The sequence below is a fragment of the Carcharhinus amblyrhynchos genome, chromosome 34 (genome assembly GCF_965287045.1).
Source record: "Carcharhinus amblyrhynchos chromosome 34, sCarAmb.v2.hapA, whole genome shotgun sequence".
Lineage (NCBI taxonomy): Eukaryota > Metazoa > Chordata > Chondrichthyes > Carcharhiniformes > Carcharhinidae > Carcharhinus > Carcharhinus amblyrhynchos.
Genome location: NC_137357.1, coordinates 16,258,059 through 16,275,208, shown reverse-complemented (window position 1 = coordinate 16,275,208; position 17,150 = coordinate 16,258,059). Strand labels below are relative to the sequence as shown.

The 17,150-nt window shown below is 40.8% G+C and overlaps 1 protein-coding gene across 7 annotated transcripts in view; it reads left to right on the top strand.

Moving 5' to 3' along the window:
- pebp4 (phosphatidylethanolamine binding protein 4) overlaps positions 1 to 17,150 on the top strand; it is a 417,145-nt gene that overhangs the window by 22,924 nt on the left and 377,071 nt on the right. For all 7 annotated transcript variants that reach the window (XM_080217125.1, XM_080217127.1, XM_080217120.1 and 4 more), the window contains one exon: positions 5,776 to 5,908. In XM_080217125.1, coding sequence (XP_080073251.1) covers positions 5,776 to 5,908 — 133 coding nt within the window. The remainder of the gene's footprint in view (positions 1 to 5,775; positions 5,909 to 17,150) is intronic.

Sequence of the window (17,150 nt, the reverse complement as noted above, 5' to 3'; positions counted from 1 at the left end):
AGTATTCTGTTTCTTATGAGGTGAGACTATCTTGTCCCTGATATCCATTATAAACTGCTCGACCATGCCTGGCATTTATTGGCAAATCCTCTGCAGTTATCTTTCTGTATCTGGGTAGGTGGGTACTGGTACGGGTTCTGATTTGTTGTATTAAATTCTAGAGGATTTCCCTTATCTTGTCGAGAGGAGGACAATTGTATTTCTTCCCAAGATATCCCATTGACGGATGTCTTGACAACTTTTCTTCTCCTTGTTGGTCAGGTTTCCTTGGTGGAAAATGATTGAAGTTTTCAAGTGATGGTGGGGCCTGAATGGTACCTCTGATATGGCTGGAGAGGAGTGAGGTCTGTTGTGTTGAGAGTCTCGGTGCAGTGTAAGAATCTTTGGCTTACTGGCTCCTGTACACAAGAGTGTCCAGTGCCACAACACATCGTGTACTGATGGCTGTATCCTCATGTTCCCCCTTTCCTTGCGTTGTTTGGAGGCTTTGGGATGCTGAGTTAGGTTGTATTTGGTTGTATTTTCACCCATAAGCGACCCGATATATTGTGTAGCTCTTTCTTTGTTATCCTGCGGGGGAGGATGTGTACCATGCTGCCATGTTCTCATGGCTTTAACTGGTTATCCTGAGATCCCCACTCATTCTGGTATTCCTTCTTTATCCGTATGAAAGGAGACACTGATCACAACGATTACAATGATTGATAATCTGAACCATTTGTATGAGTATTTGCCAGTTTTTTCTGTGTGTACGTGTGGAATAATGATCACTAAATATTATCCTAGATTTTGGGAATTTGTTGCATCTTGTGGTAAAATGGAAAACCCTCAATAAAAAAAGGCCATTCGACCCATCAAATTGACTTTGGTGCTTTTATTATATGAGCCTTCAAATTTAATGTCTCCTACTATTTTCTATAACCCTTGAATATTTCTCTTTGAAAGCTTCATCATTTAGTTGGTGACCCTAAATGTGTGACCTCTTGTTGCTGACTTCCGTGCTGATGAAAGAAACTCTGCCAAAATTGACCTTGTCTTATCTTCTCATAATCCTTCACGATCTGGGCCTGGTTTTTCTTCACTCATCTGAACTCTGGTTAACCAATCTACCATTTCTGGATCTCTCTTCATAACTGCAACTCCTTCCCACTACCAGTGAACATCTTAGTGAATCCATGTTGCACCTTTTCCATTTCCTTGGTATAGAGAGATATTGGATGGAATTTTCCCAAAAACTTTCCAAGTGTCACAATACTGAGAGAAAGGGAGTCCTCTGCGCCAGTCTTTTCAGCATGACCCGTACATCAACCTCCCAACACTTAGTGCAATGAAAGAATCTGGCCATGTCTAACTCCCCTGGAGGCTATACTTACTTCTACAACCTTGGGGAAACCCCCACAACATGTTTACATCTCTGTGAACCTGTTATTAATGGTACCGGCGTGACGGCAGGCTGGCGCTCACTGATATCTGGTGGGGGTGGAGTCCCTGAGAGAATGCTTGTTAATAACATGCTTCTGTGTTAAAATGACACAGTGGTTAGCACTGCTGTCTCACAGCGCCAGGGACCTGGGTTCGATTCCCAGCTTGGGCCACTGTTTGTGCAGAGTCTGCATGTTGTCCATGTGTCTGCATGGGTTTCCTCCGGGTGCTCCGGTTTCCTCCCACAGTCTGAAAGACATGCTGGCTCGGTACGTCGGCCATACTAAATTCTCCCTCAGTGTACCCGAACAGGCACCGGAGTGTAACGACTTGGGAATTTTCCACTGACTTCATTGCAGTAATAAGTAAAGTTTATAAACTTACTGTGGTCCTGTGATGGTGTTCATGTCACTCGACCGGCAAGGGGCCAGGAAGATCGGAACCCAGAAACTTGCCAGTGCAAATCGCTCTCTGGAGTTTAAGCATGTGCCACCATTCCTGTGGGCTCAAATTGCCCCCAGTGTCTATTTGAACGCAAACCAGTCTATTCTTCATTTTGCCTCTCTAAAAGACCATGTTCCTGTAGTAGCTAATTTGTGCCACAGGGTGGTACAGATGTGCTTTTATTTCTTCACTCACAAATGCACCTCTGGCACCTGTGGCACAATATAAACTGGAAAGCTTGCTTGCAGCAGGAGTTTTTCAAACTGACAATTCACCAGTTTTCAGGTTTGATTGTTTTAATAGTTGTACTCTGGGTAAAGCATGAACATTTAGTTATGACTCCTGCTTTGTGATGAGGATGCTACATTATTCTTTTCAATCAGGAAAGGTCAGTCAACTTCGAGTCTCCATCTCTTGGCTGTTAGATTGAGTTCCCTGAATCCCTGTTGAAGAATAAATCTCTCCATTTTTGACTTCTTAAGTACGTTAACTATGTCAATGCTCTGGGCAGTTGTCTGCTCACTGGTTATCTCCAACTTGATTCAGTTTTTCAAGTCTTGTTACGACCTGGATGGGAGGAGTGTGCAGTTTGACTAGCCTCTCTCCTCCACAGCTTGTACCAATAGTTTAAAAGTTTGATTCCCTCACCAAATTGCCAATTGTTTAACTTTGGTACTATTATCCAGAATGAAAGAAACTTCAACCAGGTTTCTTCAGTAAAATTTCATTGTCTCTTCCACCTTCTCCTGTTGTGAAAAAGATAGAAAAGTCTGAGGTCATGTACGAGCTAACAGAAGAACAGCTTCTTCCCTGCTGCCATCAGATTTTTGAATAGACTTAACTTGTCAAATCCCTACAGTACAGAAAGAGGCCATTTGGCTCATTCAGTCTGCACCGACCACAATCCCACCCGACCTCCATATCCCTACATATTTCACCCACTAACCCACGCATCTCAGGACACTAAAGGGTAATTTTATTAGTGTGGCCAATCAACATAACCCACACATCTTTGGACTGTGGGAGGAAACCAGAGTGCCTGGAGGAAGCCCACGCAGACAGGAGGAGAATGTGCAAACTCCACACAGACAGTGACCCAAACCAGGAATCGAACTCAGGTCCCTGGAACTAACCACAGTGCTACTGTGCCATACAGTATTAAGTTGATCTTAACAGCCCAGCAACAACTTCAACAACACATTCTGCACTCTGTACTCTATGAATGGTATGCTTTGTCCATATAGCATGCAAAAAAACAATGCTTTTCACTGTGTCCCAATACATGTGACAACAGTAAATCAAATCAAACAACAAATGTAGTAGTTTATTAGAAAATCTAGTCTTGTCAAATAGAAAGTCAAATCTTATTAATGTGCAATATGAAATATGGAAGTCTCCCAGTTCATCTTTTGTGATACCTAAGCTTCCATCTGTCCACCCACCTCCATACACACAAAAACAAATAACAAGAATAAAGAAATTCTGCCAAAGGTTGAAAGCCAATGGTTCAAGAGAAAAGGAAAGGTAGTGGGGAGTCCTTGAAATGGCGTCCTGGCTATAGTTATTTTCCAGTGCTGATCTGTGACACAATTGATGATACTTGCACTGCTTTTCCTCAGGATTCAGAAGCACTTGCAGGTACTCTATTCTCACATGCTGATCAACTTTTATTCACTGCCAGCTGCACACTGGCTCTGGACAAAAGGTTGCTGTCTTCTTTTCATAGGCAGCTGGTCTTTCTCCTTCTCAAAGCAGAACCAAAACAAACTTTTAAACATAATTTTCCAGGCATGATTGTTTTTTCAGAGACTACCATGTGACCTCCTTTGTGTGCAGCTTACCAGGGTCACGAGGTTTCCAGTTTCTTTGAAACTGCTTAATTATTTTTTCTTGTAAATGGACGTCACTACAAAGAAAAAACAATCTATTCCTTGCACTAACCCTTTTAGGGATAGTGTATTTTAAAACACACGTTCTTCCAGAATGTCCCCTGTCTTTGAAGATGAGCCAAAGTGTTCATGATGGTTTTCATTTGAGTGTCTTCCACGTGCAAATGGAACTTGCCTCACTTAACAAGGAATGACTACAAATATGGTGACAAATAGCAGTGAAGTTTCTTCATAACACTCTAAACTTTCTCATCCCACCATCTTTTTGTGTTTTGTAATTATTGTGCACAATAATTCTTGAGGATTTGAAATATTTTATCATTGTTCTGCAATGGCTTGCAAGAACATAAGAACCAGGAGCAGGAGTAAGCCAACTGGCTCCACGAGCCTGCTCTGCCATTCAATAAGATCATGGCTGATCTTTTTGTGGACTTAGCTCCACTTATCCACCCGCTCACCATAACTCTTAATTGCTTAATTCCATTGTGTAAAAAAGTCTGGAAGCACCATTAATGTGTCTCTCTGCTTTAAACATGCCAGTCAGCAATACACTTCGCAAAACACAGTGAAAATGAAGGGCTGGCAATTTGTCATTTGGTGACATTGTCTGAGGGGAAAGTGGTGATCAGCAAATTAGAAGAGTTCTGACACTGTGCAAGTAGTGCAGTCGGCTCTTTTATCCCCACATAAACAAAGAGAATAGGTTCTTATATTAATTTTCCAGAGGCTCAGTGGACTTCTGGCAACAAAACATTCCCACAAGAATGTCATGTTAGATTTATGTTATGCCTTTAACATGGTTAAGTAGCCTGAGATACTTTACAGGAGCATTTTGGGCCAAAATTTGACACCGAGTAACGCAAGGGTATACAAGACCAATTGACTAGAAGCTTGATCAAAGAGATAGATTCAAGGACCATCTTCGAGGATGGCATTGGTGGAGAAGTTTCGGGAGAGAATTCCAGAGCTTCGGTCTATGGCAGCTGCAAGTAGTTCAGAGTTGGAGAAGTGCAGAGATCTCGGAGGGTTGTAGGGCTGGAGGATGTTACAGAGATAAGGACTGAGATGCGTTAGAGTGATTTAAAAACAAGATTGAGGATTTTGAAGTTGAAGCTGTGGGTGGCACAGTGGCACACTGGTTAGCATTGCTGCTTCACAGTACCGGGGACCTGGGTTCAATTTTGGCCTGGGGTGACTGTGGAGTTTTGCACGTTCTCCCTGTATCTGTGTGCGTTCCCTCCCACAGTCTGAAGATGTACAAGTTAGGAGAATTGGCCATGCTAAATTGCCCCCCAGTGCCCCAAGATGTGCAGGGAAATGTGTGGGGCTATGGGATAGGGCGGGGCAAACAACCTGAATAAGATATTCTGTCAGAGAGTCTCAATGCAGACTCTGGGCTGAAAGGCCTCTTCTACACTGCAGGAAGTCTTTGATTATGTGTTGAGAAACCTGAGACCAATGTAGGTCAGCAAGATGTGCAGCTGAGGACATCGGCAGCAAGCTATTTTGGCTGTGTTTTTATTTGCAGAGGACTGCAATATTAGCATCTCTTTTCTGCTCAGGTCTTAGTGTGAGCTTAGAACCTCTGGGGTTCTAGGCCCAGAACCAAACCGACCCTACATGGTGATTCTATTTTTAGGGTTCCTATGTTCCATAGTTACTGATATAGCCCAAGTGTGCCTTCTCCTGGCAGGCCTTCAGCATCTGAGCTGAGGAGCAATAGTGGACAGCTTGTTGCTTAACTGGAAACCTTGGCTGGGAGTTTTACATCTTTACCTGCCCAATGCCATAGGCAATTTGTGCTATTTCCAGTGATACCTGATTGTAACCAGCTGGATTGTCAGACCAAAGATCAGTTGTCTGTTTATTAATCTGTTGTGGGATTTCTACTGTGACAGGATTGCTGATAAAAATGAAAGATTGCATTTATCTGAATTTAATATTTCAGCGAATTCCACAATTCTGCAGGTTGTATTCTGTTGGAAATTATGCTCATTCGTATTTTCTTTTGTCTGTTCAGTGACAACCTCCTGGTGATTTATCCAGATTTGGGAAATGTGGCCTGCACTGTCATACCAAGATGTCGCCAGTTCCGAAGACTTCTAAGCCAAGAATGGAGAGAACCAAGCGTCCAATTTGTCCAAGCTGAGGAGGTACATGCTAACAAAAGCAGCATTACTCGTTTTGCTCGTGTAAGATTTTAACTTAACTGGAGTGAACGTACCTTGATGAAAAGTAATATTTTTTGAGACGAGAAAGGAAAAGCGTAATATGGAATTCAAGGGTTGTAGAATTGAACCACAGTTGGCTGTACTTGGATTAAAATAACACTTTGGAACAGGAAGTATTTAAATTCACAAAAGTGGATTCTAATTTACAGTAAGCCTTGTCTTTATTGTACCACAGAGTGGTGCAATTGTCTTCAAAGTGTACAGAAATTATTTTCTATTTGCTTGTCGACAATTATATAAACCATGTTGTTTTCTCTTCCAGCAGTATTTCATTCCTTATATTACAGATACAATTTAAATATACTTGATTTGATTAATTAAAATTTGACACTAAACCATTCACTAAACATTCAAGTGTCATGTTTCAAGGTTGCATTTTCTGCATGTCCACCCCTTAGCTGTGTTTTGTGATGTTCATCCAAGTTGATCTTTCACCTGTGGGTGAAAGGTTTTGGGCTGAGCTGACACTGGAGCCGGGCTTGGGGCTTCCAATGCGAAGCAGACTCGGCCAGGGGCGACACAGGTTGGGAGATCTTTTTTGCTACACATGTTGGGAGATCTTTATTGGTCGATATGTGACTGGAATGGGGTATAGCGCTGGTAGTAGGGAGTTACGAACATTCTAATTTACACTGCTGAAGAAAAGTTGGATCCTCGAACAAGGGCTGTGGACATCCAGAAAGTTGGGACTGAGCCAGTGTTCGGAGCAAGTTTTAAATCTGACTTTGGATGGGGAGTTGGACTGCACTTCTGAACTTGACAATAAGTGAATCTCTTTCTTCTGGTTGTAGTCCATATTCTCGTGATTGGTCCTTGCTAACCATGCCATCTTTCAATTATCAGTGACCAGTCAGTTCAAAGAAAGTGGACAGGTTCATGGACATATTTCTTTATATACTAGAATATTAGCAATCACCAACACAAACTTATATTCCATTAACCTTGGAGTGATACGAGCATGTCAGTTTAAAATCAACAACTGTGGAAGCTGGTTTACTTCCCCAAGTCTTTTTAAAAAATACAATGAATGATAAATGAATAGAAGGGAAGGATTATAGGGGGAACAGTGCAACAGTAGATGGCAATAGAATAACAGATTCACTGCGTTCATCTTTGTAACTTACTCTTTCCAATTTGTTGTTGTGTAGATTATGCTTGGATTCTCTTCACTAATCATCTGCAGATTATTATTCGATAAACCTATACGAAAAGTGTAACAATTTTGTCTGAATTAATTAGGCATGTAAGACACAGAACATCTTAGTGTCAGCTGCAGGGAAAAAATAAAGAATAATTTGTCACGTGGCATTGTCTTCTCATCTGAATAATAATAGAGATCAGGTATTGATTTTTAAAACTTTAAGCTTTGGATTCAAATTACTGCTCAAGTTTGACTCTGAAAGTTTATGGTAGCATCTGAATATAGTAAATAAAGTAATATGTTTTAATCATTTGCAAGAAACCATTATCCCCTTACAATAAACACATTTAAGATTGAAGCTCCAAATGAAATTGTTTTTGGACCCCTGCAGTTGTGTTCTGGCTTTTTTAAATGACTATTTTATGGGATTTATTTTAACTCCTTATGCAGCATTTTGTGTATATTGAATACTTGTAAAAGTCCAGTGTTTAACGTAGTCGATGTGAAATTACAGATCAGTAGTTGTTACTAGACAGAATCATTGCTCTTTTCCTTGTTAGCCCTGCCTCTGAGTGGTACATGTGTTCTTAAATGAGTTGTTGAACTGCTATGTGAAGGTAGCCCTTCATGAAGATAATAGCATCGATCTGGGTGGAGTGCCACCACAGAGCTAACAGGATCAATTGTAACATGTAACAGCTGTTTCACTTGCAACTTCATTTGATTTCTTAAGCATGTATAATAACATTTTGATGGCGAACAATAATAATTGCATTTCCTATTGCTCTTTAGGACAAATACCAAAAGATGTCAGATGACACAGAACCACACGCAAGCAAACATGAGTCATGCCACAATTGTAACTTTGTATAATGAGGGCAAAAGATTTCAAAGGAAGTTCACAGAAAAGAGTTTTTTTGAAATAATTATGTCATATTTTAATCTTCTGGTACCTTGCTCCAAAATTCCAGCATGGTTTTGAATCCTGTTGTGGGGAAAGGCAGATAATGTTTTGCCGAGAGTAAAATCCCAGTAAATACAAAGTTGAAAGAAAATAGTGAAATTAAAATGCCTGCAAGAAGTTTTTCTCTCATAGAGTTCTTGAGCATGATTTCCTTCAGTTTTTTGCTTCACAACTTGGGGTATCTGCACTTGTTACCTGGACATAAACATAGGTTTGGCTGTGACAATTTGGGGACAGTTAAATTATCAAAAAACCAGTCAATCATTTACAGTTGTATTCATTTACTGTTGTATTAGAAAAAAGTTGCACTTCATTACTATTACAGGAAAAATACATTCTGTTATGCTGCTTGATTATGCATGTTCATGGAAGATCTCATGTTTGCAATGTTGCAAATAAATTTTATGGAAACTTAACGGTAACCTAATTAATGGTTTGGGAGTACAGAGTTATTGCATTCATCAGGACAATTCGAACAATACCAGCTTCTGGGGAAGTATTAAGTTTAAAATATTTGAGAACAGGGTGCAGATTGATTGGCAAGTGCACTCAGATTGATAGAAACATTGCCATAGAGAATGTACCAGTTGATGGTGACTGATTGTAAACTGCCAAGCATGGTTTGGAACTCAAACTAGGCAAATTGATTGGTCCAGGCATTGCTCAGTGGAATGATTCAACAAATAGCTCTTTTTCTTTGTTTAGCTGAAACAGGCACGGGGTGAGTAAATGATCTTTGTCTGCCAAGAACAGGGCCCTGTGGATTAATATTCCAGTATACAATGTGCTGAGCACACCGAGGATTATTTCGTAAATGTTGTCGAATCATGAAATCACATCTGATGTTTGACACTATTTTGCGTTTTGCAAGCACAGGCTGGTTGGTTACAGTCTGCACTTCGCCTGTTGCAACCAGCACAAAGGACATACTGTGATATAATCAGCACCAGGTGGTGTTTCCCAAAAGTTATTGATCCGGATGATATCCCTCAATTTGCCACTGTCCAACCGGGATATCCCCTAATTATCACAAATTGGGCAGGAGGGATGAAGGGCTCTGTGTCTTTATTCAACCCACCCTGCCCTGGTAGTACCAAAGGTTTAATTTAACAAGGTTTTCTTTCCCTTGGATAACTTTCCCAGACCCAATAGTTAGGTTTAAAAAGAAGCAAATTCAACCAGACCTTCTTGAGTTAAGGTAGAGTTAGTTCATTAACTATTGGAAATAAGGTAAGGAGAAATGGTAAAGCAGATGCATCTATGTTCATATGGATTAGAAGTAAACATAAATAAAACCTTGTATGCAAGTCCTTGAGTTATGAGGAGTAGATAATGACGAGTTGCAGGCCAAGTGATTCTTTTCAGTAAAGTTGGCTTCTGCTGACGAATAATTGATTCCATCGTTCAGGTGTCCAGTAGTCCAATTGAGAGATTTGAGTTCCTTTTTCCAGCCACTGTATTTCCTTAAGTGTGTGTAGTAACTCCTAGCTGCAGTTCCTCAGGACGCACACTCAGACCAATTTGCAGATAAGAGAATACGAGAGAGAGAGTCCCAGAAGATTGTGAGAAGAATGTGTTTAACAGCCAGGTAGCCAAGCTTTTAACCCCCAGATATATATTCTACCTTATCTGTCTCGGCCATTATACATCATAGGCCATTATTGCCAAGAACCTAGAGAGGGGATGGTCGTTCTTGTCTCTTTGTCTTTCAGAGATGATAATCAATCTTCGATTGTGTGTTAGAAATGCCTTGAACTGTCTGGAAGCACAAGAAAGTTGTCCCATTGTTCCATAGAGATGCCCTGCAGTCATTCCCATTGGTGGCTAATGGTGAATTTATCAGCCATCTTCGGTGTCACATGACCATTTTTAAACAATAAACAACTCAGGCTTTTTGTTTTGAATCCATCATTTCTTCTAGAATTCGAAGTTTTTCCACTATCGTTGTAACAATTGTTTGGTACAACCTGCCAATCTTTGGGACATACAGCCGACATAGCTAGCATCACACTTGCACTGAAATTGATATACCACGACTCATCTGCGTAATATGCACACTTTCATTTTGGTGGCAACATTCTGTTCATGGTGAATACCAGTTATGAATACCACTTATTGTGACTGCATATCGCAGTACGAAACAGCTAGCTTCTCCTTTGCCCCCTCAAATGTTTGAGATACCTTTTCCTTCCAGAGTAATCTGAGGTACACTTGGTACTTTTTAGTTCAGCAATCTTATAAGTCGGACCCCATCTGTTTACTAACCAGGCAAGCTTGATGCCGAAATAGGATGCATCAAAGAAATTCTATGGCCTTTCCTGATTAGATGATTTCCCATTTAGCTGTGAGTCGTGGACCAGCAAGGAGGCAGCCTGGATAGGAGTAGATAACTGGAACCGAGGCTTGAGTCCAATATCGCTTAGCTAGTAATTGGGGAGGTGGTGCACCATTCAATTGCTCGAAACTGGCCTTTGCTGAGTGAGTGAAAACAAATCGTGAGATTTGGAAGGGCTTTAAAGTGTTAGGTGTGGCGCTGGGAAGATGACACCTGTACAAACTGGAAGGGTTGCACCTGAACAGAGCAAGGACTGAGTTCCTTGTGGTGTGTTTTGCTCGTGCTGTTGGGAGGGCTTTAAACTAACTTGGCAGGGGTGCGGGAACTATGAGAGAATACTAGAGAGGTATACCAGTCCATACAAAACACTGGGAGAGACAGATATCACGAGTATAGAGAATAGTGAGCTCGTTGGTGGAGTAGGAGTAAGGGAGAAAGTAATAAAGTTTCGTTCAGAGCTAGCGGACGTACCTGTGATTGTACTGAGTATAATAAATAAGATTGAGGAATTACAGGTGCAGATTGCCATGTGGAAAATGATGTTGTGATGATGACAGAGACCTGGCTCAAGGAAGGGCAGGACTGAATGTTAAATATTCTGAGCTCCAAGGTGCTCATAAAAGATCGGAAAAGAAGAGGAGGAGGGGTGGTGGTAATGGTTAAGGAGAACATTGCAATGCTGGATCAAGAGGATGTCACGGAGGGCCAGAATCTATTTGGCGAGAGCTAAGGGACAAAAAAGGTGAAATTCCATTCCTTGGTGTAGTCTACAGACTGTCAACTAGTGAGAAGGATGTAGAAGAACAAATCTTCAGGGAAATTGCAGAGAGATGCAACATTATTGAGTGGTTATAATAGGGGATTGCTCCATTGTGGACTGGGATATGGTAATGGAGTGGGGCAAAGGTTATTAGATTGTGTTCAGGAAGGTTTTCCAGAGCAGTATGTGTCCAGTCCAGTAAGGAAGGATACACTGTTTCACTTGGTTCTTGGAAAAGAGCTGGGCCAAGTAGTTCAGGTTAAAGGTGAACTATGTTGGAGCAAGGATTTGGCTGATTACAGTTGACAGCAACTGCACTGCTGATTGGGGACCAATTAATCCGAGAAGAAGATCATGATGAGAATTACATTCGGAATGAACAACGTCAGTGGGGGAACATCTAGGAGACAGTGATTGTATCTGAAAGTTTTGGATTAAAGAGAAAGACAATACTCAGGACCATTAACTGGAGGAGAGCTGATTTCAATGGAGCAAGAATGGAGCTGGGTCAGCTCGACTGGAATGAAAGGTTGGCAGGAAAACCTAGCTGAACAATGGACAATCTTCAAAAACAAAATGGTTTGGTCACAGTCAACATATGTTTCCTCAAAAGGGCAAGCTAGGGCACACAAATCCAGAGCTGTTTGAGTGAAAAAGGAGATGGAAATTAAAATAAACAAGAAAAGGTGTGATTATGACCAGTGTCAGATTGAACTTACAGTTGAGAAGCAGAAGGAATACAGAAGGCTCAGGGGGACAGTGAAAAAGCATGTCAGAGAAGTGAAGAGGGATTGTGAGAGAAGACTGGCAGCCAACAGAAAGGAGAATCCCAACGTCTTATATTGGCATGTAAATAGTAAAAGGAGGACTAAGGCTGATGAGGGACCTCAAAAAGAATTTACACATGGAGGCTGGGGGAATTGCTGAGGGATTAAATTATACTTTGCATCCATCTTTACCAAGGAGATAATGCTACCTGGACGTGATGACAGAGGAAGAAATTGTCACGATAGCACGCAAGAAACAATACTTTCCACTGTATACTAACACATGTGACAATAATAAATCAAATCAAATCAAATGCAGGGAAAGGGCAGGAGAATCTTCCCAAACATGTTTTTGCCTATCAATGTGTTAGGTGTATTTGTCTTTCTGAAAATGGCTGAGCCACTTTTGTCAGCTTTGTTTTCCAATCATTTTCACCTCATTAGGTCCTGGGACGTAACACAGTTTTGTGGGCAAATGACCAGTGCTTTGGCTACAGTAGACAAACTGCCTCATTAGGTGCTCATGCTCAAGCTTTTCTCATACTTTCAACTGACCAATGTATTAGGAATGTACCTAACTCGAGTGCCAATTGATGTTTTCCTCCATTAATGATGCTAGAATAGTGTAAGTTGTTGTTAATGTGGTTGCATGATGATGGGAAGTGCAAAATACTTTTCTCATTATTTTTCATTTCATTTTGATCTGAACTTCTTTGAACTTTTCTTCACAGAACAGTTGAATTTGGTAGAGGGAAGAGTTCTGTGCACACTGATATGTCAGCTGAAGGAGAATAAAACAAATTTGGGCAACAGATGCATTTTTTTTCTTGTGGGAATGTGCAATTGACAGAGCCAAAATGGCCATATGTTTCCCAGCAGGTTGCACAAGAGGTTATTCTTTGTGTAAGGTTGAACAGTTAATGTTGGTAGACTGAGCAGTTGTGGAGAGATCGCAAAGGCTAATGATATTCTCACCAAATGCCCATAAATTCACACCTTCCAGCAGACATCACAGAATAGTGATTTTTTTTTCCCTCTTCTTGAGCGCAGAAAAAACTAACAATCTAATTTGACCCAGTGTTGCTTTGGCTGACATCACCCACTCAGCACAGGCCAGTAATAGAACATCCTCAGATCTGCTGATCACAAGAGTTGAGTTCTGATGGCAGCACATTTATTTTAAACGTTTGGCTATTTCCTTGCTCTCCAATGAAGCTCCATGAATTTTGTCCATTTTAAGTCAGCACTGTCGGCCAGCAACAAAGCCTCCCAGGAATTGTTTTACTAAAGGTGGGCTATTTCATTCATCTTTTTGCAATTTACTGTAAGTTATGACTGTTAAAGTCGGTGCTCCATTCTCGATTTAGAAAAGATGTTGAAGACAGAAAACTACATCAGAGATGACTGCCTGTATTTGCATGACCTGAGTTGTCATAGTATCGGACCAAGTAAACCCTATAGATCATATTGGCAAGGAAAAGCAATTGGGAAAAAAGGACAAAGAAGATTTGAAGTTTAAAAAGTGTCTTTCATGACTTCACATTGTCCAAAGCGTTTTACAGCCAACAAAGTACGTTTGAAATGGAGTGACAGTTGCAACGTTGCACAGATGGCTATTAATTTACATGTAGCAAGCTTTGCAAAACAGCAATGTGGTGTTGACCATGTATTCTGTTTCTGTGATGTTGACTGAAAGATAAAGATTGAGTAGGACACCAAGAATAACTGCTCAGCTGTTCTTCAAAATAGCATGTGGGACTTTTCCACCAAAGAGAGAGCCTTGGTTTTATATCTTGCCTGAGAGGTGATACCTCTGCAAGTGCAGCAATCCCTCAGTCCTGCTCCAGAATATTAGGAATTTTGTGCTCAAGTTTCCAGAATGGATCAAAAATTCCCAACCTTCTGACTCAGAGGCAAGAGTGTGACCAGCTGAGTCATGGATGACATTGGAGCCTCATATTTATCAAGAAGGCACTTGTGCAAGTACAAAGGCAGACAACGAAGGGATTGCACTTGTTGTGAAAGACAGCCATCAATTTTCATGCCTCTTCCTTGTTTTGGGTAACAGTTGGGAATATTTTCAATCTAAGGCAATTTACAGTCGGCAGATTTATCCAGCAGATGATTGATGTGTTCCACGGTGGGGACCAACTTCTCCACACCTTGTCCACTGAATACTGACAATATATTAACAGGGCTGTCCAATTTCATCATAATACTGAGTTCCCTTAAATTCCTGAGTTATTGATGTATTCCATTAATGTTCATCTGGTCAGTGATCAGGAACGTGGGGTCACTGTCAACTTGTCAAGCAGCCAATATGATGCATTCATTAAGATGTATGCATTGGCATCACCTTTACCTGAATTAAAAGAATGGCTCCTCATGGCTATTGGTTTCCTTGCACGATTCATGAACAGAAGCAAAGATCAGGCACAAAATGGCCAAACTGCGAGGATTATTTGTAGTCATAATTGATATTATGTCATTGCATTCTGGTACCTGAATTGGACAAGGAATACCTGAGAGTTCACAAGTATCAGCATCTGCCAATCATTGTTTGTTGACAACTTCAAAATGCATTAATATGGACACCTGGATTTTAATTCATCAGTAGTGAAGGAACAGCAATATAATTCCAAGTCAGGAAGGCATGTGGCTTGGAGAGGAACCTGCAGGTGGTGGTGGTGTTCGCATGTGTCTGCTGCCCTTTTTCGTCTGGATGGATAAAGTCACAGATTTCAAAGGTACTGTCGAAGGGAGCTTTGGAAGTTACTGCAGTGCATGTTGTAGATGGTACATGCTGCTGCCACTGTGTGTTTGTGGTGGAAGGACTGAGTGTTTAAGGTGGCGGAGGGCAAGCTGATTGAGCAGGGTGCTTTGTCCTAGATGGTGTCAGGCTTCTTCAGTGTTGTTGGAGCTGCAGTCATGTCGGGGAGTGTTTCGTTGCAGCTATTTGTGCTTTATGGGAAGGCCTTGGGAGGGTCAGGTGCTGAGTTACTCGTAATTCCCAACCTGTGACCTGGTCTTGTAGTCAGAAGAGATACCTCTATAGGCTGGTCCAATTCAATTTCTGATGAATGTTTTCATTTTGTTTCTGCTTTCTACCTCAGTGTTCTTCACTGTATTTTATACTTTCTTGTTTGTTTCTTTTCAGCCCTTTCATACTGTCCAAGATACTTTGTTTTCATTAATATTATTTACAATCCCTGTGGCTGTGCCTGCCATAGGAATACTTGCCTACTTCTCTTTTCTGATGTCGCTTCATGTGTTGCCGAAAGTTTTTCATACGTGGTACCGCCATTTGAGCTGAACACTTAGAGTGGCTAGCTACAAGTTTACCGCACTAACTCATTTTGATAACCTTGACATATTTACTCATTATTGGCTTCTGCAACATGGTGAGAACCATCCATAAGAGGCAGCAACTGCTTTTAATATAAAGATACCAAAGTTGTATAATCAGGGTAAAGTTGTCACATTTTTAAGTTTTTATTGTTTCTGGAACCTTGCCACAATCTAAAGCGTCTTCAAAGTGAATTCTCACAAAATTGTTCATAACGCAGACCGGAATTAGTGCGGTATTTCGTGTCAGATACCGTGTATACCCCTTACAGATGTGTAGGTCTCATTTTCTCTGTTTCCATCCTCTCCCCTAGTGAAAGGTTATGATGAATTGACTGATTAAGTATTGCTTTCTGCACACCAGCTGACGCTAATTCACTGTTGAACTGCTTCAGTAGATTTCAGCGCTCAAGGCAAGATTGTTCTCATTTGAGCAATCAGCTTAGAATGTCTAGCAGGTGAAATTCTACTGTTGTTGTGGTGGTCAACCCTGTAGCTGCTGTATGTGTGGTCACTTTCTTTGCTTGATTTATGAATATTGCCCAGCTAAACAAAAAAACATTGGTGAAAGAAAATAGAAAAGTTACAGTTCAAGTAAGTTTATAAAATTTTGCACCTTCGCAGTTACAGTATCAAATGATAGATCACTCGAGTGCTTTCCTAAGTGTCTGTGATATATGGTCATATTATCTACAAAACTGTGTTACATGATTTTTCTTTATTGCTAGTGTTGGTGGCAGTCAGTAAAATAGATTACTTTTTAGGTCAAATCGATATGTATTTTATTTACTGAGTTTTCAAACACACTTTCTGCTATATACACTTTCACACTCTTTGAAAACATACTCCTGCTTCTCTCCAGAGCCTTGGCAACCATTTCAGAAAGAGTATCTGAGCTTTGTCGAACTGCAGACTGCTTACTTTGAATCTGTGTCAGAACTTTTTCAGATTATGGTAAAATAGTGTTTTTTTTGTCCAAGTGCCGCAGATGCTGCATTGTATTTTGAAGTCCAACTTAGTTAATTCAAACTCTGAGATGAGGGAGTGGTGCCTTTCTGAAACCTGTTAGGTTTCCTGAGGTGGAAGACCGAGTCAGAAATCTCCAAACTCAAAAATGACAGCCTCTAATAAAATTATAGTCATTATTAGCGAGACCTTAGGCTGTTTAATCAAGAGCTCAAAATTAGGGATGCAAAGGTTGCCACTGGTAGCTGCAAACTTCTTCATGGCACACTGATGATTTTAGTGCTTGAATTCTTTGCTCCAATCAATTTCACACTTCTTGCCATTTTGTGGGTTATCCAGGGAGTTAAATATGTTGCCAAAGCGACTTGGTGTGAGGGAGGAGACTGAGGGGGGACATGATTGAGGTGTATAAATTTATGAGGGGTATCGCCAGACAGGAAGAAACCTTTGCTCTTGGTGGAGTGATCAATGATTGCGCAGATTTAATGTGAGGGGATGTAAGGAAAAAATTTTCGAAGCTATGTTTAAGATTTCCATCCAGAGGATGGTGGGAGTTTGGAACTTATTTTCTGAAAGGGTGGTGGAGGCAAAGATCCTCATACCATTTAAGAAATGTTTAGATGTACATTTGCAGTGCCAAGACATAAAAGGAAAATGGGATTAGCTTTTGCGACGGTTGCTTTTTGACTGGCGCAGACGCCATGGGCTGAAGGACCTTTTCTGTGCTGTCGGACTCTACCTCTCATTAGAATTGATACGTCTGGAATTTAATACCTGCTGCCTGCATTTTTACTGATTGACATGATTATAAATGAGTTTTGTTCTTCACTTCCTTTGTCTACTACACAAAATAATGTTCAATTAAGAGATATTTCACCCAATTTTG